Source organism: Phyllobates terribilis, unplaced genomic scaffold (assembly GCF_046119375.1).
Source record: "Phyllobates terribilis strain yellow unplaced genomic scaffold, ASM4611937v1 Scaffold_4__5_contigs__length_816908805, whole genome shotgun sequence".
Classification (NCBI taxonomy): domain Eukaryota; kingdom Metazoa; phylum Chordata; class Amphibia; order Anura; family Dendrobatidae; genus Phyllobates; species Phyllobates terribilis.
Genome location: NW_027362764.1, coordinates 642,362,002 through 642,385,612, shown reverse-complemented (window position 1 = coordinate 642,385,612; position 23,611 = coordinate 642,362,002). Strand labels below are relative to the sequence as shown.

Here is a 23,611-nt window from a genome sequence, read left to right as displayed (position 1 = left end):
GGGGAATACGTTAGGGGGAAAATAAAAAGTAGTGGACAACCCCTTTAAGTTTTCTGTCTGCACCGCACCTGTAATACGATTCTCTCATGCGAGGGAATCAGATCACAGACAGATAGATGACACTCGGATTAATCTCTGACAGAACTTGATCCGAGTGACATTAGCATAATCAGCCCGATTCTCTTACATGAGAGAATCGACGGTCTTGGACCCCAGCCTAACATTCAGATACAATGTGTGTGTGTAATATGCAGTTACAGTGTGTGTAACATACATTGTGTGTAATATTCAGTGTGTGTAACATTCAGTGTGTGTAACATACATTGTGTGTAATATTCAGTGTGTGTAACATACATTGTGTGTAATATTCAGTGTGTGTAACATTCAGTGTGTGTAACATACATTGTGTGTAATATTCAGTGTGTGTAACATACATTGTGTGCAACATTCAGAGTGTGTAACATACATTGTGTGTAATATTCAGTGTGTGTAACATTCAGTGTGTGCGTGTAATATTCAGTGTGTGTAACATACATTGTGTGTAATATTCAGTGTGTGTAACATTCAGTGTGTGTAACATACATTGTGTGTAATATTCAGTGTGTGTAACATACATTGTGTGCAACATTCAGAGTGTGTAACATACATTGTGTGTAATATTCAGTGTGTGTAACATTCAGTGTGTGCGTTATCAACGTTTAAAAATACCAGCAGTAGCCAATGATCGTTTATGGGTGTAACATATCGGTAATCATCATAAAATGCTCATTCAGCAGGTAATTGGACTGTTTATGCCAAAATAAAAATCATCGTTCTCGACAGCACCCCGTCCCATGTTAACAGGAGATGTACTGATGATGATAACATGACACTGTATGGGGAGAGAATGAACCATTAGTGATCAGTCTGACCCCATCATTCGTCATCAGCTTTTGTAAAGAAGCTGGTAAACAAGCGACTTGAGTCGAATATAGTTGAAAGGCACCAAGTCAGAAATCTCCTTGTGTAAATGGACCCTGGATGTTTTTCTGTGATGGTGCAATGAGTTGGAATGTGAGGTTCCACTTTTAATTTTTGTCAAGAACCACACTAGGTCTAAAACCCATCCTGTCCATTCATGTTCCATGATCAGTGTTATACACAATAGGTGTTTCCCAATAATACATTTGGAACTGAAAGGAGTGTCCCAATTTCTTATATTTAAGGCATTTCCATAGTATATGTTATAAATGAGTAGTAGAATTGTATCCCAGAAAAGAGACCTGCATGTAACTTGAGGACATGACTCTTCCTCACGCTGATGGAGAGGTGGTCCACATTCTTATTCTTTTGTATAGGATTTCCAGCCACCCCTAAACTCAAAGCAGTGCACAGCAAGGCCCATTCTCCAGATGGATATGGGTGCCTTTAGTGAAGCCTCCATTTTGTTTTTATTATTATTATTATTGATTTTCAGAGCACCATTAATTCCATGGCGCTGTACATAAGAAGGGGTTACATATAAAATACAAATATAAATTACAGTGAACAAACTAACAATGACAGACTGGTACAGAGGGGAAAAGGGCCCTGCCCTTGCAGGCTTACATTCTATAGGATACATCTTGCAGAAATGCCATAACTGTAGGAGATGGGATAACCATTTAGGAAAATTTTTAATTCAGATTTGAAAGTCTATACTACTGACTATAAATAATTACTATAGGCATCATTATGGTTAGTACTATTTACAGTTATGGCCAAAAGTGTTGGCACCTTTGAAATTGTTCCAGAAAATTAAGTATTTCTCCCAGACAATTATTGCAATTATATATCTTTGTTATACACATGGTTATTTCCTTTGTCTGTATTAGAAAAAAAAAAGAGAAAAAACGTAAATTGGACATAATTTCACACAAAACTCCTAAAATAGGCCAGGCAAAATTGTTAGCACCTTCAACTTAATATTTGGTTGCACACCCTTTGGAATAAAGAAGTGCAATCAATCGCTTCCTATAACCATCAACAAGCTTCTTACACCTCTCAACTGGAATTTTGGACCACTCTTCTTTTGCAAACTGCTCCAGGTCTCTCATATTAGAAGGGGCCTTCTCCCAACAGCAATTTTAAGATCTCTCTGCAGGTGTTCAATGGAATTTAGATCTGGACTCATTGCTGGTCACTTCAGAATTCTCCAGCGCTTTGTTTCCATCCATTTCTAGGTGCTTCATGAAGTATGTTTAGTGTCATTGTGCTGCTGGAAGACCCATGACCTAGAACGCAAACCCAGCTTTCTGACACTGGGCACTACATTGTGACCCAAAATCCTTTGGTAATTTTCAGATTTCATGATGCCTTGCACACAGTCAGTCAATGTCAGAGGCAGCAAAATAACTCAACTCCAAAAATATCTTTGAACCTCCACCATATTTGATTGTAGTACTGTGTTCTTTTCTTTGTAGGCCTCATTTCATTTTCGGTAAACAGTAGAATGATGTGCTTTACCAAAAACTTTATCTTGGTCTCATCTGTCCTAAAGAAGGTTTCCCAGAAGGATTTTGGCTTACTCTCTTACATTTTGGCAAACTGCAATCTAGCTTTTCTTATGCCTCTGTGTCACCAGTGGGGTCCTTCTGGGTCTCCTGCCATAGCGTTCATTTCATTCAAATGTCGACGGATAGTTCATGCTGATGCCCCCTGAGCCATCAGGACAGCTTGAATTTCTTTGGAACTTGAAAGGGGCTAGTTATCCACCATATGGACTATCCTGCATTGCAACCTTTCATCATTTTTTCTCTGCTGTCCATGAAGATTAGCTACAGTGCGATGGGTTGTAAACTTCTTGATTATGTTGCGCACCGTGGACAAAGGAACATCAAGATCTCTGGAGATGGACTTGTAACCTTGAGATTGTTGATATTGTTTAATAATTTTGGTTCTCAAGTCCTCAGACAGTTTTCTTCTCCTCTTTATGTTCTCCATGCTTAGTGCGGCACACACAGACACACAATGCAAACAACTTCTTCCCTTTTTATCTGGTTTCAGGTGTGATTTTCATATTGTTCACACCTGTTACTTGCCACAAGTGCGTTTGAACGAGCATCGCATGCTTGAAACAAAGTTGTATACCCACAATTTTGGAAAGGTGCCAACAATTTTGTCCGGCCCCTTTTGAGGTTTTGAGTGAAATTGTGTCCGATTTGCCTTTTTTTCTCTTTTTTTTTGTGTCATTCCCATACACACAAAGGAAATGATCATGTGAATAACAAAACATGTGTAATTGTAATAAATTTCTGGGAGAAATACTTCATTTTCTGAAACAATTTCAAGGGTGCCAACACTTTTGGCCATAAATGTATTACAAATATTTATTATTTGGCTGCTCTTATAGCTAAAGTAAATAATTTTCATCACATTTTGCTAAATATAACGTTTCCTTCTATCCATGTAGCTGTAGCATCACCTGAACCCAAACTGCAAAATTATGAGAGGAAGTTTTACCAAAATATTGTAAAGTTGCCCATACAGCCTTCATTACCCCCTTATACACATGTGACAGAGGAATAAGTCTCCATCAGTCACCTCTGGCAGGCGATTTATTTTTTCCTTGAGACAAAGGGTTTGGGCCTATTGAAATCCAACAGCTCAATCCTTCTTTCAACGAAAATTATCTGTTGGAGACAGTCATAAGATATTTGGTCAGTCTTGCCAAAATCATCTGATTTGGCCAATTTTTTTCCCATATTTTTGGGTTCCTGACCTGTGTTCTGACAGTTGTTGGTTGATGTATGGCAAGCAGCTGCAGAGGCTGGATATAAACAACATACAAAGCAGGAACATCACGGCTCCGCACAGTGTTGAGTGCCCACTGGTGGGTATAGTAGACCAACTCCTATTCATTTGAATAGGAAAGGTCATCTGTATGTTAGCCCTGGATAACCTCTATACTAGAGGGGATACTTCTATGATAAATCATGCTATTAAAACTTTTTTTTGTCTTTAATTATATTCAAATCAGTTCTAGTGTGGTCACAAAGTCACTAAATACATAAAGGAAAAAGAAAAAGTCTTCACTTGATGTTCATTAAACATGTATTTTATTTGTTTTAGAATGACAACGAAAGCAATAAAATAGTCTAAGAAACTTCAGTGACAGATGGACAATATGATTACAGCCCGAAAATATAAAGGTTTATAGAATTAAAGCTTGATATGAGAAATTAATATATAAATCTCAAAACAATACAGGAAAGGACTAACATTTGAAAAATGTAGTGTTTGTTCTATAGCAGTGAGGTTTACACTAACAATTTCAAAAGGTCCTCCATAATTAAAAAAAAAATACAGTCATAAAACAGCCCAAACCAATCCAAATATCCCGGGCAGGTCACATCTTGTCTGTTTTGTTATGTGATATAAATTAATTTTTATCTACATTCAATAAAGTGCAGAGCAGCATCAAAGCCGAGAGCTGTGCAAACTGCAGTTACTTATCCTATTAAGGGTAAGTGATGTCTAACGCCTTGCCGCATCAAGAGAAACATATATATCTACATATCTACTGTATATATATATATATATATATATATATATATATATATATATATATATATACATATACATATACACACACATATTCACCAAACTCATACTGAGCTGCAACATACGGGATGGATTGGGTCAGGGGGTGCTCTTATGCCTCAGCTCTTCAATGTAATCTATACAAGGCAACCTTGGGGGTCCACACAATAATGTACATAGTAGGGCATTGACAGGGAGTTTCCTAATGGGACACCACACTGAAATACCTCTTGACCCCTGTCCACACTCAGGTTGCCCTTACATTGGGCGCTACTTTACATAACATACTGAGAATCCCATAAGAAAATAAGAAAAACAGTCCTCTGATACAATGATACTATCAGAATCATTATTTAGAAATGGATCATTTCAATGATAACTTACAGGAGAGGAGAAACTTGTCAGAGGCTACGTATGACCCCGTGTCTGTAGACCATTGGTTGCAGCCTACAATTTGCTGATGGAGTCCAAAGAATCCTTAGGGAATGTGAAACTTAAGATTTTATATGGGGCTCAAATAGTTAAATATTCTAAATAGTTGTCCACATCTACTATAAAGGGGCCAGATCTGTAAGATGCGTTCTATAAGAGAGCCAATACTATATTGTTATCTGAGTTTTGTCCATACATTTTAGATATCATTTGTAGTGAGATTATAGCTTATAGTTGGAGAATTTTACATAATTATTCTAGGTATTGACCAATATTTGTATTCACAATAGATTTGTTATAGACCAAGGCAAACAAGAATAACCAAGTTCTTAAAAGACCCCTCTTTTTGCCCTATTTTGGACCTTCACAGCGACATCTTCTGGGCAGGTTATGGTAGGCACAGACACTTATCATGGCCCGTTCTCAGACAGTACTGAGATCTGAAACAATAATGGAATGACAAACATTGCTTTGCATCATGTTGTTAAAGCAACTTAATATTGTCATCAGTAGATAATGGTAAAGCGTTTTATTACAACGAGCTGAAAGAGCGTGCAGTATTACAGCACAGGACACAAGATCAATGAGCGTCAGAGCGTGAAGCTAATAAAAAAAGACAACCTGGATAAGTCTGATCTCTCAGAGAAGAATCTCCGGATATAAGCTCAGAGCTGACTACCCTACTCCTGGGGTCAGCTGAACATCTACAGCGGAGATTGCCCGATATTGGACCTAAGCCAGCTCCTGCATTAGAGGCCATTTGTATATGCCCCTCACCAAGAGACCCATGCCCAAAGAATCTTTATTATGTCATTTATGTGTATGTCTCTACGTGTCACAGTGGCAAGCGATTAGCTCTGGTTTTAGTTTTAAGTGAAGATTAAGAATATAATTATTTTCTCTAATATCCGACAGCATCTATAGGATCAAACCCTTACTTGATCGGGACCCAAACCATCTCGCACTTCCCATTTGCATATAACGGGTCCATTTTTCCATCCCTGTTAGCAGCCTGTAGCACAAAAATATATTGTTTTCTATTTGGCCAATGTCATTTTTCTTACTAAAACAGGATACGGTTTATTGGGTGGGAGAGAGCATATTAGAGGCCATACGACAGATCCAGACCAACACAACAAGTGGCTGCTTTCTAAATAACGCCAGAGAAATTTGCATTGCTAACATATAGACATGGATAACTTATATGCGTTATACTTTTCAGAAGAAGAACCACCTCTTAAAGGGGTTGGTTGAGACTTTAACATTGATGGCCTATCCTTTGGTCCTGTCTGATCATGGGGGTGCGACACCCATCAGCCCCGTCAGCTGTTTCCGGTGCCAGTGGTGGCTGGAACTTCTCAGGTGGGGAGATGCACAGCTCCATCACCTGTATAGTTGCCACGGTTGGGTAATGCATGTCCGCCCCCTATCAATAGGGAGCTGTGCAGTACCCAGCCATGACCACCATTCTGTTGATAGAGGTGTGCTGTGCAGCTCTGCAACTGAGAAGTACCGGCAGCCACAGGGAACAGCGAATGTGCCGGGTGTCGCACCCCCACCGATCAGGCATTAATGACTGATCCTAAAGATAGACCCTCAATCTTACAGCCCCGGACAACCCCATTAAATGTATGCTGCTTGGAAAATGTAGGCTCTGTGCTACATTGTAGCTATGACCATATAAAAGACCCAATTAAGTTTGAGATTTCGCCGTTTGGCCTTATCTGGTGTCAGAAGGGCCACTTTTTAGGGTTTCATGTTGATCTAAGGTAGGTCTGAGTTTAGCAGCTACATACAGACTAACTGAAAGGTGGCAACATGAGGGTCATGTTAATCGGAAACGGATTCTAGCATGATTATTTTTACATATAGTTGATTTGAGTGTGGTCAATCCGGCTTCTGCCCCTTTATGAGTTGGCCGGTATTAGTTGCAATAATGTAGCCTGTACAATCATCTTGTATATCAGCTCATTGTACACTCCAGTGGAAAATGACTTACCCAAGAACTTTATGGATTTAAACATATCATGCTTTAAATTAAAATCAATGTCACCTGTATATAGTTACCAAACATAATTATGTACAAGATATTGTCCTCATCAAAATGCATAGGTTAGAGAATAATAAATAAAAGCATCTAGTTCAACCAGACTGGGTCAACGAAAAGTGATTTAACTTACATAGTGTATTATATCATAATCATCTGAACAATCATAAGTTATAATAAAGATATTATTGATATTATTATGATTAACCTCTTATGAACCGGGCAATTTCAAATTTTTGCTCTTTTTTTTCCCCTTCCCTTTTTTCAAAAGTCATAACTTTGAAATGTTGAAAAAAAAAATAATTCTACCTTTGTTTTTTGAGTTTTAGTTTTAAAGAGTTCAGTAAATGTAACCTGGCAACATGGTTCTTCAGGTCAGAGTGACTACAGTAATATCAAAGGTATACTTTTTCATATTGCACTGGTTTAAAAAAAAATTAGAATTTTGAAAAAAAAAATTGACTTTTCTGAGATTCATAATTTTTAACTTTCCATCAATGGGGGGCTTGTGCGAGGGCTTGTTTTTTTTTATTGATACCATTTTACACTACACACTATGTTTTGATCACTTTTTATTGCTAGCTCCGACATCAGTTACAGTTGGGTGCAGGCTCCGCTCCATGTATTGAAGGCGCACAACTCCCTTAAAGAAGCAATCCCATGTATATATATTTTTTTTTATTAAATGTGTGTATATATGCACGTAATGTGATGTGAGTGTATTAAAATACTTACCTTCCGCCACTTTTTCCAGGATCCAACACTGTTCTGCTCCTCTTCTCAGTGACGTCACCGCTATTGCGACTTGCCGGTTCACTCTATGATCCATGTGTGAGCCGGAAGTCTCTTTTACAATGAAAACCTATGGATCCTTGTTCTGATGCTCCATAGGATTACATTGTAACGTCACTTCCGGGTCATACTGACCCGGAGAGTCTGCAGAGAAGTGACGTCTCTTAGAAGTGGAGCAGAACTGGATCCCGGAGATAGCGGTGGTAGGTGAGTATATTAATACACTCACACTACATTACATTCATGTGTACACATTTAATTAAAAAAAAGAATATAGATGCGAATGCTTCTTTAAATGTACTATGCCCATCATTAAGGGGTTAATTACAATAAGAAAATTAAATAGAATTGGCTAAATGATTCAGGTGATGAGGGAGAGCAGATGCTTAGAGAGCAGAGTGAATCCGCATGTGATATCGGAATTGCTCCATCTCCATGAAGTTTTGTCCACACGTCGTACAGCTATAGCCTTTCTCCTTAACGTGTGTGCGGCGCACGTGACTGTCATGCGCAGCGTGTGACGCAAAGGCCTTGCCACAGTGTTTGCACTTAAAGGGCTTTTCTCCAGAATGTTGCCGTATGTGGGTGCGGAGGATACTGGAAGCTGTAAATGCCTAATTGAAAGAAAAATTAAAAAGATGATGTGTTGATCCAAGATATATCATGATGGAATCAATGTAAAAGCTGCTTTTATAGCAGCTGGAAACTACTTTGAAATTCTGATGATGAATAATGCATATACATCACAATATATAGCATTAAAGGAGATTCTCCAGAAATGAAAAAATGAAAAATCTAAATAAATAACTAAAGAAAATGTCATTATAAATAAATCACTAAATATCTTCTATTAATGAATAACAATTGTTTTGTCCATGAGAGTAATCACTAAAATAAATTAACTTGAAGAGGCCACTGCCGTGTTACACTGACAGAAACCTGATCTAGATGGTTAGGCCTGGTGCCTGTGAGCATGTGCGATAGGAAGCTCCACTGCTGTGATCTGGATATAAGGTGACAGTATGTGGGATAGGTTACTTCCAACAATGCAGCTGTTCAGTATTCAGAAATGCTTGGTGGTCAGCAGTGTGAGCAGCCTCTTCTTACCTCAGCACCTCTGGTATCTTCAGTATTAGATCAGAAAGACAGGGTGGACAGCAGTGTTAGCAGCCTCTTCTTACCTCAGCTCCCCCGGTATCTCCAGTATTAGATCAGATAGACAGGGTGAACAGCAGTGTGAGCAGCCTCTTCTTACCTCAGTGCCCCTAGTATCTCCATTATTAGATCAGATAGACAGGGTAGACAGCAGTGTGAGCGGCCTCTTCCTACCTCATCTCCCCTAGTATCTCCAGGATTAGATCAGATAGACAGGGTGAACAGCAGTGTGAGCAGCCTCTTCTTACCTCAGTGCCCCTAGTATCTACAGTATTAGTTCAGATAGACAGGGTAGACAGCAGTGTGAGCGGCCTCTTCTTACCTCAGCACCACTGCTGTCTCCAGTTTGGTGATAGCACCACTGCTATCTCCAAAATGGGGCCCTGTGAAAAATTTTAAAGTGGTGCCCCAAATGCTAACATATTGCATCACCATACAGAAAAATGTATCTTGCATTAGCGCCACGCCACTGGCTTGGGGCCGCTGGTGGAGTGGGAACCCTGTGCAATTGCCTAGTTTGCCTTCCCCTAATGCTGGCCCTGTCTCCAGTATTAGATCAGAATATTAATGGTGAGCACATTTTCCTACGCATGAAGGGAGGGGTAGGGATTCCTACTTGCACATGCTCACAGGCACTAGTCCTAACGTTCTAGGCTGGATTTCAATCAGGGTAACAAGATGGCACCCATTGAAATTCTATATTGATAACCTCCATAGACAAAACAAGGTTGATTTGCTAATTAAAAAGAATTTAGCAATATATTTACAATTACACTTCTGTTAGTTTTTTTTTAATTCCATTAAAACCCTTTAAAAAGCTCAAAAAAAAAAGTATAGTTTGGTATGGGATCGGTCACATTCATCTGGCACGTCAGTTGTTGCACGGGACCCTCCAAACAGCCGGATTCTGAAAACGGTACACATTACATTTTTCTATTGGTTCACGAATTTAGGAGTAGAAACTGGTGAAAAATCCTTATGACAACTAGTAGCGTTTTGACATCACTTGTCATGAGATGAAGCACAAGAAAACTAATCAGAATGGGACAGATATTTGGAAATCTGACCTAAGGCCTTTCTGCTTCAGTTGTGCCTCAACTAATGACAACTCGTGTCCAAACAGCGTCACTCGTCACCAGTCTATTGCAATTCTGGTGAGCCACATCAAAATATGAAACATATAGAGTTTTCTATCACGGCTCCTTGAAGTGTCCGGTGCAACAATTGATGAGTGGGATGAATATAAACGGTCCCATAGCAAACTATGCAACGCCAGAAGAAAAAAAGAATGGATGGCTAGATGGGTCGTTACGAGGCCATCTACAAATCGGCATAGTTGTCCAGCTCAGTGATTGGTTGCAGTGCTGTCAATTTGACGTCACCGCTGCAGTCGATCAAAAAGACTGGTGCAGTGGCATTAATTCAAAATCAATTTGATTTTACACATCAATGAGCCTATGGGATAAAGTTATTTGAAACGGGACGATGAAATGAAAATCTCAGCACTACAGTAATAGGAAGGTGCTGTTACCTTGTTGCAGTAGACACACTTGTAAGGTCTTTCTCCAGAGTGAACTCTCATGTGCTTGTTGAGACTGGATGACTGAGAGAAGCTCTTCCCACACACTGTGCACTGTAACCGGAGAGACAGGTGTCAATCAAACAATCAGTTTTTTAGAATACTGACGGAGCAGGGTTGAGATTGTTGTATGAAGTGACGTGCTGAGGAGTTTGCCATTTCGCATAATTCATCAAGATACCATCATGTACAAGTATTATCTTTACTTTTACATAGGGCTGCAGACACCTTAATGAACTAGCTTAATGCACAGGCAATATGGACAATTTTAAAGGGACTTAACCCTAAAGTATCTCAATTTCTTGCACAATTGAATGCAGTTTTGTGTGTGGGACAACAGCGATTAATTGAATTGCAAGTATCTACCTCCATTTCCTTATAACTCCAGCATGTTCTTAGGATTTAGTGCCCCTTTAATGAATGTAACTCAGATCACATTTCAATGTATTAGAAACATCTTCGATAACTGTCTGCCCACATCTGTCATCCAGGGAGAATGGAGACCCCTACACCACTATATATATTAGATGGTCGGCTGGTCTCGGCAAAATCAGGGGATTTACCAAACCTTTCTCTGATGTATGTGGCCACCATTATACAGCTGGAAAAATATGGACAACAAGGCATTCATAGATAGCCATGCAGGTAGGTATTTAGGGCTCGTTTATGGGCCTCTTTATAGTGTGCACCCAGGCTCCAAGGTCTTGTGTCAGGGAGGCAAAAACCTTGTATTGATCCTAGACACATCTCTAATATTACGCACAATGCATTAGTTCCAAATATGTGTAAAACACTCAAGAAAATGATCGCAGCCAACTGAACTGTTAAATAATGTAAGCTGGCCCGTGAAATGGAAGTGTGTCTCATTGAGCCAGACCTGGATCTATTTCAGTTTACAAGCCTTTCAGATCTAAATAAGGGGCCTCCAGCCAACCCCTACTGAGATAATGGCAGCCACCCATGACTTCACTTAACGCTTCCTCTGCTGGAGAGAAAAGTCCATTTATCACTAGATTCTGCTGGATGCAGGTTCAGACTGGCCCACCGGGGAACAGGTGAATCTCTGGTGGGCCCCTGTTCAGGTACGGGTCCATCCCTCCTATATTACCAGTATTCAGCACAATATACATGATTCACTATGTACAGAAAAGGCAATATCTCCTCATTCATTTAACACACTACTAAGTATATTATTATATAGAGGTATAGCTAAATGTGTATTTACATGTAACAGAACAGTGGGCCCCCAGAGTCAATGTTAGTGGTGGGCCCTCGACACCTTAGTCTGACACTGTCAGGATGAGTATATAAGGCAATGCTGGGACGGTTCATCTGAAAAAAACGAATAACTGGGACTTGTAGATATGTAAAATGAACCAAAATGGACGTCCCCTCATGTAAAAACCTTGACCGATTAGTATAAAGAGCAGAGGTTTCCAACAGGGGAGTGATCAGCTCTCTGATGTTGTGGACAAGCGGATCCCACCCTATTACTGGATAGGAAGAACTGTAGTGACTGCTAACACCTGGCACCTTCTGGTGTGCCCTTCTTTCTGTAGAGGGGTTTTGGACAGTTCACCAAGGAAGAATAGACAAATATGAATGATACTAAATTGGTGTCGTCAGTACAACAGAATGTAGCGTCAGTCCAGGGGTAAGGGAAGAGAAGATATTTCTACATTGTTTTACTAATAACATAACAGCTTTTTCCACTGGACTGATGCTACTTTCTTTTGGAGTTACAACTCCAAATTATAGTCCTTATTACACAATAAACTCGAATGGTGGAAAAAAAAAGTGGGTGATCTGCGCTGCTGGTTTTGGATCCACAATAAAGACCCTATATGCGGTATCAAAATGTTTATTCGATTTCATTCTCAACGCATTTCGAAGTTGAAAAGCTTCTTCAGGAGAACCACAACAGTGGTTTCAGGTCAAAAACCTAATGTGAGAATACATTGCTGAAATATAGCATTCATATATAGGCTTACCTGCTGCTAATTAACAAGTAGAGCTGGTGAAATTCCCTGCCATTGCCATATACGACCATCAATAGAATGCAAACTCACTCTAGTAAGAGCCTATATTCTACTCTGGTGAAGCGGACACTGCCGCCCTCTTATCGGACTGACATAGTATAACAATATATAACAGTAGGTTCATGATATTACAGCCTCTGCTCTGAAATAAATGCTCTACTGCCGGACGCACAAATAGAATTCAGAATAATTAGAATTTATATTAAACAGAAAGCAAAAGTAGATAATACAGACTTTAAGAAATAAAAAAATAAGAAAATATAGGCAGACATGGGCAGCACGGTGGCTCAGTGGTTAGCACTGCAGTCTTGCAGCACTGGAGTCCTTGTTCAAATCCCAACAAGGACAAAGGAGTTTGTATGTTGCGTGGGTTTCCTCCGGGCTCTCAGGTTTCCTCCCACACTCCAAAAGACATACTGATAGGGAATCTAGATTGTGAGCCCCAATGGGGACAGTACCCATAATGTCTGTAAAGCGCTGTGAAATTAATGGACCTATACAAGTATATAAATGCGTAAAACAAATAAATAAATAAAACAATAATTTATAAACATACAGAATAGTCAGTAGAGCCAATTCTTTGACATTCACATTCAGCCATCTTCGGCTATAGAGCCACATGCAAAGGGCCCAAGTGATAAATGTGGCTCCCAAGCTGCTGGTTGGAGAAATAATGGCGCCACTTACTTTGTGAGGTCTGTGCTTCTCATGAACATGTAAGATGTGAATCCTCAGTCTGTCCCTCTTCTCAAAAGACCTTTTACACAGATTGCAGGGAAATTTTCTGTCCCCTTGGTCCACACAGCGGGTGTATTTAAGGTGCTTGTCCCGGTAATATTTATAGGCAAAGACTTTACCACATCTGTCACATTTATAACCCTCTCCAGACTCTATAGGGGTAAGCGAAAAATAAAGGGTGACTTTCCAAAAAAGCCAACACATGAGCCGCGTGCTGCTCTCACATTACACAGGTGATTAAAAAAAAAGTAACATTTACAATAAGGTGAAATCATTCAAGGCACAAGCACTAGTGGGTGTATAAATGGAAAGATAATGCGAGTTCTACTTTACAATAGTTGAATCATTAGCAGTTAATGACTGCGCAGATAATCCTGCTCATCAGAATATGCTAATGTCAATACCAATTACTGAGCCGCTTTATCTGCCGGACCTCAGCTCAGCACTGGATTCTCCTAGTAAGGATTACAGCACAGGTTTAATACGCACTTATTCACCTGTCAATAATAGAGCGCACCCCCTGTATAAGAGCAAGCAGGTAATGAATTCTAGTGCTGCACATAATCATATCAGACTACATTGTGTGTGATTATTATATGTTACTAATCTGGATTAGTCTACTATTAAAGAGGAATTGGGCAAAAAAAAGTATTTAATGTAACAATATTGAATGTTATAAAATACATTCCTAATATGACTAGAAAAAATAATAAAAAATATAATGAGCTATAATAATTTCAGTTTGATTTTCTTATAATTTATTGTTATAGGCAAATCCTACCAAGGACACCGTCTGTAAGGTGTTTGTATGTTCTCCTGGTGTTTGTGTGGGTTTCCGCAAGGTACTCCAGTTTCCACCCACACTCCAAAAACATATTGATAGGGAATCTAAATTGTGGGCGCCAATGGGAACAATGCTGATAATGTCTGTAAAGTTCTGTGGAATATGATGGCACTATGTAAGCAAAGCATAATAATAAATAATAATATTGCAAATCATAGAATGTTAGAATTGTCATTGTGTCCAACCCCTTGGATTCACTAAACCATCTCAGACAGATGTCTGTCCAGCCTTTGTTTGAAGACTTCCATTGACGGAGAAATCATCACCTTTACTGGAAGCCTGTTCCACTCATTGATCACCCTCCCTGTCAAAAAGTTTTTTCTAATATCTAGTTTGTATCTTCTCCCTTTGAGTTTCATTCCATTGCTTCTCGTGTTTCCATATGCAAATGAGAATAAGGATGATCCCTCTATCCTGTGACATCCCTGCAGATATTTGTAGACAGCTATTCAGGCTCCTCTTAGCCTTCTCTTTTTCAAGCTAAACATTCCAAGATCCTTTAACCGTTCCCAGTAGGACATACTTTGCAGTCCGCTCACCATTTTGGTCGCTCTTCTCTGAACTTGCTCCAGTTTTCTATGTCTTTTTAAAATGTGGTGCCCAGAACTGGACACAGTATTCCAGATGAGGTCCGACCAAGGAGGAGTAGAGGGGGATAATTACTTCACGTGATCTAGACTGTATGCTTCTCTTAATACATCCCAGAACTGTGTTTGCCTTTTTTTGCTGCTGTATCACAATGTTGACTCATGTGCAGTCTGTGGTCTATTAGTATACCCAAGTCTTTTTCACATGTGCTGTTGCTTAGTTTTATTTTTCCCATTCTGTAGATGTAATTTTCATTTTTCTTGCCCAGATGTAGAATCTTGCATTTCTCCCTGTTAAATACCATTTTATTCTATATCTATCACTGCCCATTGTTCAAGCTTATCTAGAGCCTTCTGAATCCTTTCTCTGTCTTCTCTAGTGTTAGCTATCCTCTCTAGCTTTGCATCATCTGCAAATGTGATTAGTTTACCTTCAGTTCCCTTATAGAGATCATTTACAAAAATGTTGAACAACACTGGGACCAGGACAGAGCCTTGTGGTACCCCACTTGAAACACTCTTCCTATTGGATGTGCAACCATTTATTAACACTCTTTTGAGTATGATCACTGAGCCAGTTATGAAGCCACCTAACCGCAGCCTTGTCAATAATCCCATAATTGGTCACTATAAGATACTATGATGAGCACATGTATTATAATGCATATGGTACTATATTTTATTAATAAGATGTAACTGGAATTTATTTCTTTAGTCTGTGAGATATATCTATTGATTTTTCGGTATATGTGTGTGTGTCATATATATGCATATATATTTGTATGTATATATATATATATATATATATATATATATATATATATATATACACACCCAGATATGTTTTATATGTATATATTTATTGATTTTGTATCTCTGGGTATAGATTATATATACACACACATACAGAAAGATAGATAAATAAATAGATAGATCTCACAGACTAAAGAAATAAATTCCAGATACACTATAGTATCATATACATTATAATACATTTGCACATCATAGTATCTTATTTGCAATATTATTATATATAAATATTATGCATATATAATTAACTCTAAAATTACAGGACCTTATTGAACACTGGGCATTTACCTATGATATGAACATTGATTGGAATAAATTAGATTTTATAATGCTACATGACATAGGAAATTATTAGATTTAAGTTTATTGATAATTTAGTGCATGATGTCCTCCTACTAAAACTAATATAATGGCAATCTAATAAAGAGCCTGCAGGTGGGTTACATGGATTACCTTCTTCGTGCTGTAAGGAAGCTTTGCCCTCATCTGTGCCCTTGAATGTGACCGGGATGCCCTGGTGTAGCTCGTAGCAGCCTCCATACCAGACCAGTAATTCCTGTCTGGGTGCGATCTCTTTGGAGGCTTCATAGTAAATTTCGTTCTTACACTGAATTGCCATCAGGTTTTGTTCCTGCGGGAATCGGGCACAATTCACAAGCGCCATCCAGTTACCGCATGCGCCCTTCCCGTCTATAAAGTGACTGAGCTTGCCATCCTCAAAGATCTGCCGGAGGAAACACAAGGAACAGTGTCACATCTATAAATCTTATGTCAGTACACAGATTATTAACAGTAATAATGCGATAATGTCACTATTGCCAGCAGATCAGTTTCATATATATTTGTCATGTAATATAAAGAGGAATTAAAGCAAGAGAATGAACTTTATGAGATTTAATAACTATTTTATACATATATATAATAGCAAATTATTGTGATTTTAATATTGTCTTAGTGTGCCAATAATGTAAATATAAGTATATTAATATCAGTATGAAGTTATTAACATAGAAAATGTGATCAAATGTTAAGAAATGACTGTGACAATACAGCCAGAATAATTAAAAGATTTTTATATAGCAAACATGGTTATATTACACACATCATAATTTGACTGGAAAAAAATAGAGAACCATCTTAAAAATAACAGAAAAAAACGAAATATAAGATTATCTACGTTGTAGAGATAAGTTTTAAGAAGGAAATCATTCTCTGAAGTAGCTAAGAAGTGGTAAGAGAAGATGGACAGAGATGAGAAGATGACAGCAGAGAAGCCCCCTCACCTCCCACATCACAGAGTTGTCATCATAGGTCTTGATCTCACTGGTGTTCACCACTCTCCCCTGGAATGGACCGTACTTAGCTCCTTTGGGGATGACACTTGTACTGAACACCCCAGATTTGGGTAAATCTCCATATTTCATTTTCAGTATTGTCAGTCCTAAAATACAGTACACATATTCTGATTGGCATATGATCCTTATCACAACAGAAATCAATGCAATGTAATTATAATAATGGAATAATGTACCTTCTGGTAACTGCAGGGCTTCTCTGTCCAAAATCTGAGGCTCCATTCCTAGTTTAAAAGATTAATAGATGGATAGATATGAGATATAGATACACTGACAGGAGATAGATACATAGAAGATGGATAAATAGATGAGATGAATAGATAAGGCTTTGCATCTATGTTTGCATGAAAGGTGTGGCTTCTATTTTTCTATCTCTAGATAGATGGAGATATATCTAATATATCTATCTAATATAAAAGATGATAGATAGATAGATAGATAGATAGATAGATAGAGATCTTTGCATCCATATTTGTAATTATATATATATATATATACATATACACACAGTATATTATATATGTATATATATATATATACATATATATATCGATGGATACAAGCATAGAAGCATGATTGCAAAGGTCTATTTATCCTGTGTGTGTATGGATGGAAAGCTCTATTTGCCATATATATATTTATTTATTTTTTATATTTATATATGTACACATATATATAGTTATATATATAACAAATAGAGTTTTGCATGCATGTTTGTATGTATCGTATATATATATATATGTATATAAATGTACATATATATTTATATATATGAGATATACAAACATGGATGCAAAGCAGTATCTATCGTATATATATGTATATATATATATACACACATATACATATATTAGAAAGATCTTTGCATCCATGTTTGTATCTATCTCATATATATATACACACACAGACACATGATGGATCGATCCATGGATATATAGATAGATATACGGATATATATTTATACATATAGATGCATATACAGTACATACAGCTGTATATAGAGCCCTATATGCCGATAGATAGATAGATAGATAGATAGATAGATAGATAGATAGATAGATAGATAGATAGATAGACTGATAAGGGATGCAGATTGTGAGCCCCAATGGGGACAGTGCCCATAATGTATATAATTTGTCAGAATTGTAAAGCGCTGCGGAATATGTTAGCGCTATATAAATAAAAATGTTATTATTATAGACAGATGATGAATAGATAGATAGATAGATAGATAGATAGATAGATAGATAGATAGATAGATAGATAGATAGATAGATAGATTGATGACAGACGCTTGTACCTGTGCAGGTGTTGGGGATGCGGAGCCCGGAGATGGCATGTGCGCACTGCTGGGCTCTGTGGTCCCCGTAGCTGCTGTTGTAGCCATACAGGACAGTGTTCAGCTCCTCCTGTGTGAATTGGTAGGTGCTGACAGTGCTCATCCCCTCCAGACCGGGGGAGCCCATTACAGCAGCCCCTCTGCACCTCTTGGGTTTGGGGCTGGGTGGGGGGTGGTGCAGGGGCGCTGCCCCCGGTGATTGCCCAATAATTATATTATGATTGCCGCAGGCCGCTTCCTTACTGTTCACACCACTCGGGGTGTTCCCAAACACGGGGTAGGTAGAAGGAGGATGGGGGAAGAAGGGCTCCAGTGGCGGGGGACTGTGTGTCAGCATGGAGGCGATGTCCCTAAAATTGATGGGCCCCAGGGGTGAAGATTTGGTGACAAAACTTCCCAGAGACTTCAGAGGATTCAGCAAGTAATGCGGGTTATTGGTGAGGACGCCCAGGTATGGGTTCCCCGGGGGCAGAAATGCTGGGAAATAGGAGGCCATATTTAGGGGCAGGCGGTGCATGTTTGGGGGGGTGAGGGCGCTGCTGGGCACAGACACTGCCATCCTCTCTCCGGGGCTACCTGCAACCTGCAAGCAGAAATGACCATCAGCAGCTGAGAGAAACTTCCCTGTACAAAAAGAAATATCCAGTCATTCCTCTAAATCTGTTATATTTTGATCGGTAAAAAGACAAATGGTGTAAATCCGAAATCAGAAGATCGAAATAAAATATAAGCTCTAGAGTCTCCTCCAATATGATGTTACCTTCCATGTTGTAGCGCTGTAATCACATTAGTTTGTATTTTGTTCTTGTTACTATGCTTTCTAGAAACAATCCCGACTGATTCATTAACGAAAGTTATATTGAATTTTCAATTATCTCTGCAAATCCTCTAAATGTCATTATTTTCTTGTTAATTCATTGTACTAACGAAATATAGAAAATGGTGATTTGTATTTAGTTTGTTTCGGTTTTTTTAAACATATGATTGTAATTATCGGGCAAAGAAAAAATATATATTAGCCCGGTTTTTCCAGGATCCTGTCTGCCCGATCAGTTGTACACCTTCAATGTCTCACAAATAAAGCATAAAATTAGTGGATAGACCCTGTGATATCAGGATCTCCCGGGCTGTATCAGTGTATTACCATACCACCATACCATAACATTATGCCCAAAAAAAATATTTAGTACATGCCTATTTTTTTTTCTTGTTTCTCTTGATTTTTCCCTATTTTTCTGAAATCGTCAATACCATTATTTACACCCACATTTACCTAAAGCACCACAACTATATTCTAATAGCCCTGCAAAAATGTTAAAATGTTAACTTAATGTCAATCATTACACATAACGATCGTATGTAGGAAATAGAGCAAAGGAGAAATAATGGAAAACATATTTAATAATATATTCTAACCGAAAGATAAAAGGGAGAAAATAGAAAAAACGACATCAATGACTGATCAATATTAATCTTCTTTTTTTATCTATAACGTAGCATGCATCATGAGAATAGATAGATAGATGATAGATAGATAGATAGATAGATAGATAGATAGATAGATAGATAGATAGATAGAGAAAATAAGCAGCATTCCAGTCCGATATAAAAAAAAAAATAAAAGGACTTTTTATTAGCAACGGTTTTGTCTCATAACAGAGCCTTTCTCAAAATAGAGACATTTACACACATTCAGAATTATTGTTCAAAGAAGTAACTGAAGTTAAAATTAAGTGCTTTTAAATGATTTACATTCACTCTTACGGTTGTACCTACATCACTGATCTCTACCCTAAAAATACATTTATATTACAATCACACAAATATTAATAACCATAATTATGTGCTGGCTCCTGGATCACAATTTCTCCTTTCCATATATTTATGTAAATACTTTTATGCCCTAAAAGTATTTTAGGACCGATTCCTTTATTTTCTAACCTGAAAAAAATGATATTAGCAGCTTTCCGAGCACAGAAGCTCCTTCATCAGGCTGACTACAAATGAATGACTGAGACAAGAACACAACATTTAACAGATGTTACAATAGGACATTTGGAGCCTCTGTGCTCTGAAAGCTGGTAATATAATTTCTCTGCTTCGCAAATAAATGCATCCCTCTTAGAATACTTTTGTCTTTTGGGGTATAAAAGTATTTGCATAGATTTTTCTGGCTGACACATACCACAATATCATGTATTATTATTATTGCACATCATCCTTTTCAGATACAATGTTTATCCAGGCACTGGCCCCTATAGCTCTAGATACATAGAAGTATCTCTGCTCTGGGGTTAACCAGTCTATTAATAAAACCTCCTTCCAATGATCGGTGAACAACGCTGAGCACAGGGAGCTTAAATCTTCATGATTCTGATAGATTGGCCAGATCAATGGCAGCCAATGGGTCAGACAAAACAGGGTCGTGACACTCGCATAGAGGAACATGGGGTCAGAGGAAAGGTCACAATAATGAACACATCTCTTCACATTAAGGAGGCAGCAATGACACCCTGAGCCATCAGCAGCCACTCATGGGATGTAGCCATCTCTTGATTCTCTAGCAGAAGTACTACATGAGCCACTTCTATATTGGAGAGTGACTCTCAGGAGTTTCCTGATACCTGTCTTACTTACTGTGATATTACAGATCCTTATAATTGTTAAGTAGACTTCAGGTCTCCCAAACTCCAGAGCACAGTGATGGGTTCTAGTGAGGTGAGGAGGCTCCTGTGTTTCTGTCCATCTCCTTCTACTGGAACTAGGGTGATGTCTTACAGATGCAGGGTGTGGGGTCTTACTTGTATGCAAAGGCAAATGAAGGCAGATGGGTTAAAAGGCAAGAAAGGGAGGGGGATAGAAACCAGAGTGGACCACAAGTCCTTGCTCAATACTAGGCAGCCACTGCCCCTCCTCCCACCCTCTGACTATTACCATTGGCTGCAGAGCTGCTCATCTCCCCTGACCACTCTACTTACAGGTTGTCTGTACCCAGAGCCCAGCCTCACCCTCAGACACAATATGCAATGGCTTTATTCATCTCCACCCCCCTCAAGCACTTACTCTATACATCCCACAGCCAAATCACCCATCATGTCGCACTTTATGGGTAAATCTCTTACTGCACACACTGAGCAGTTATAATAAAGCACAACCAGTAAGGGGAGCCACTATGTTTAATGTTATATGGAGGCACCTCATCCCACTCCAACAGTGTTATCTCTAATCAAGTCATCAGACTGAATGGATAAAGCCTTGTGAGCACGAAGCATACAGCCAGAAACCATAGGAAGCTGCGAGGTGTTTAATGCTGATGGTTCATCTACACAACCGACACAATGATCCGACGATAAAATACAGATATTCGATTACAATCTATCGATCCAGATGCAGAATAAAGGAACATTTCAATAAACCACAAATACATATAGTAACACAGCAAACCCTAATACAGCAGTATGGGAAAATAACAGGGCAGAAATATAAGAACAGAACATCATACTCAGTAAGCAGCTCACACTAAAGGCTGACATTTATGGAGCTGATTAAAGAAACATAATATAGTTGAAGGGAATAGAACACATGATTTAATGATGTATAGTGCATACAGATGTGTTATAAGAATTATTTGTGTTACAGGTTATTGTGTTTTGTGAATTATCAATTAATTAGATCAAATCTTTTACACACTCTCCTTGTAGTCTGAGTATCATATATACTAACTGTTGTCATATCTGTTATTTTTGTAAGAAGTATCTGTGATATATATATATCTATATATATAAAATTACATCTATTTGTGTGAAATATATTCTTTGTATCATATACAGAATTCGTATTATGTATTTTATGTATTTAGTATATTAACACAAATGTTCATTATATTTAGTGATATTATAAATTACACACACATCAGTTATGTATTTCGTATGTTATACATTGTGTGTTCTATTTATTAATTATATATATATATATTACTGAATAAATAGGACATACATACAGTATATACATACGTATTATATATCCAAAGAATGGGGGTAGCACACCAATATAAAAAAAAAGGAAAATTATTTAATGGACCATAGTGGCATAACTTTTTTTCGCTTGAGAAAGGTCCTCTCATATGGGCCGAAACCTCACCATTATGGGCAATTAAATATATTTCTATTTCTTCATATTAGTGTGCTGCTTCAATTTATATATATATATATATATATATATATATATATATATATATATATATATATATATATATATATATATATATTGGAGGACTGGTCATACCTAAAAGACTTTGCACCCTATTATTAATATTTTACTGGTGCTGCACCTATATTTCTACTATAATATGATATGCAAATGTATTATAATGCACATGGTACATGTGCATTATAATACATTGTATAATACATTGTATTAATAAGCTGTACCTGGAATTAATTTATTTAGTCTGTGAGATTAGATAAATATAGCTATACATCCGCAGATTTTATATTTTCTTTGCACACACACATAAACATATTTTTGTGTACATGTCAGTTATAGAAGTTCTCCTACATTGGGCATTTAGGTGAACTATTCTGCAGTTAGAATCCCAGCGCACAATCATAAGCTAAAGCTCAGTAACATCAGGCTGTGTACATAGTGCTGGTAGATTATAGTATTACTGATACTGTGGGTACACAGTCCTCACTATTGTAAATCCTGTACTGGTCGGAGCTGATGTATGATTCTTGCTGCTATGATGCTGAAGCTACAAAATATTTTCTTTTACTGCTGACATAATTATTATAAAATAGAAAATATTTATTGGATCATGTTCTTATTTCTTGAATTATTTTTGGAACTCTTACTCTTTTTCCATTTACTCCAGAACTTTCTCTGCAGTCACAACATTATTGTTGAAGTATTCATAGAGTCCCAGTGTGAATTAGTACTAGGAGCTTACAAGCCGTTTAGCAGGTATCTAAGTAATACAATTGTAGAACAAGCATTGATGGCCAGGAGTTGTCATATAAACTGTTAGCTAACAGTTGTGGGAGGATGAGATCTGGACTTCTGTAGTTTAGTCAGTACTAATGAGTTTTTTTTCTCTAGCTTTGGTTAACAATGGTGTTGTAAAGAAGACAATATCTAATTATCATATTCAGAGGTCCCCACCCTGCACAGCACACCCCAGAGCAGCAGGGGGCAGACATTTACTGTACACAAACCTCAGGCTGCAGCCAAGGATCCCACTCACTCCTCTCATCAGTGGGTATTAGCACTTGCAAAGCACAATGCAGCACTGCTCCTAATGCAAAAATGTAGTTGTGATGTGACCTGGTTGGATTT

At 38.0% G+C, this 23,611-nt stretch overlaps 1 protein-coding gene across 1 annotated transcript; it reads right to left on the bottom strand.

The window, feature by feature from the left end:
* Positions 1 to 8,217: 8,217 nt before the first annotated feature.
* Positions 8,218 to 19,044, bottom strand: PRDM14 (PR/SET domain 14). The gene is made up of 8 exons (XM_073676436.1): positions 19,038 to 19,044; positions 18,239 to 18,901; positions 17,115 to 17,162; positions 16,867 to 17,024; positions 16,037 to 16,307; positions 13,292 to 13,494; positions 10,518 to 10,619; positions 8,218 to 8,445 (listed from the first exon to the last, which is right to left on the bottom strand). Exons 1-8 carry the CDS (start codon positions 19,042 to 19,044, stop codon positions 8,218 to 8,220), a joined length of 1,680 nt encoding a protein of 559 aa, XP_073532537.1.
* Positions 19,045 to 23,611: the final 4,567 nt, after the last annotated feature.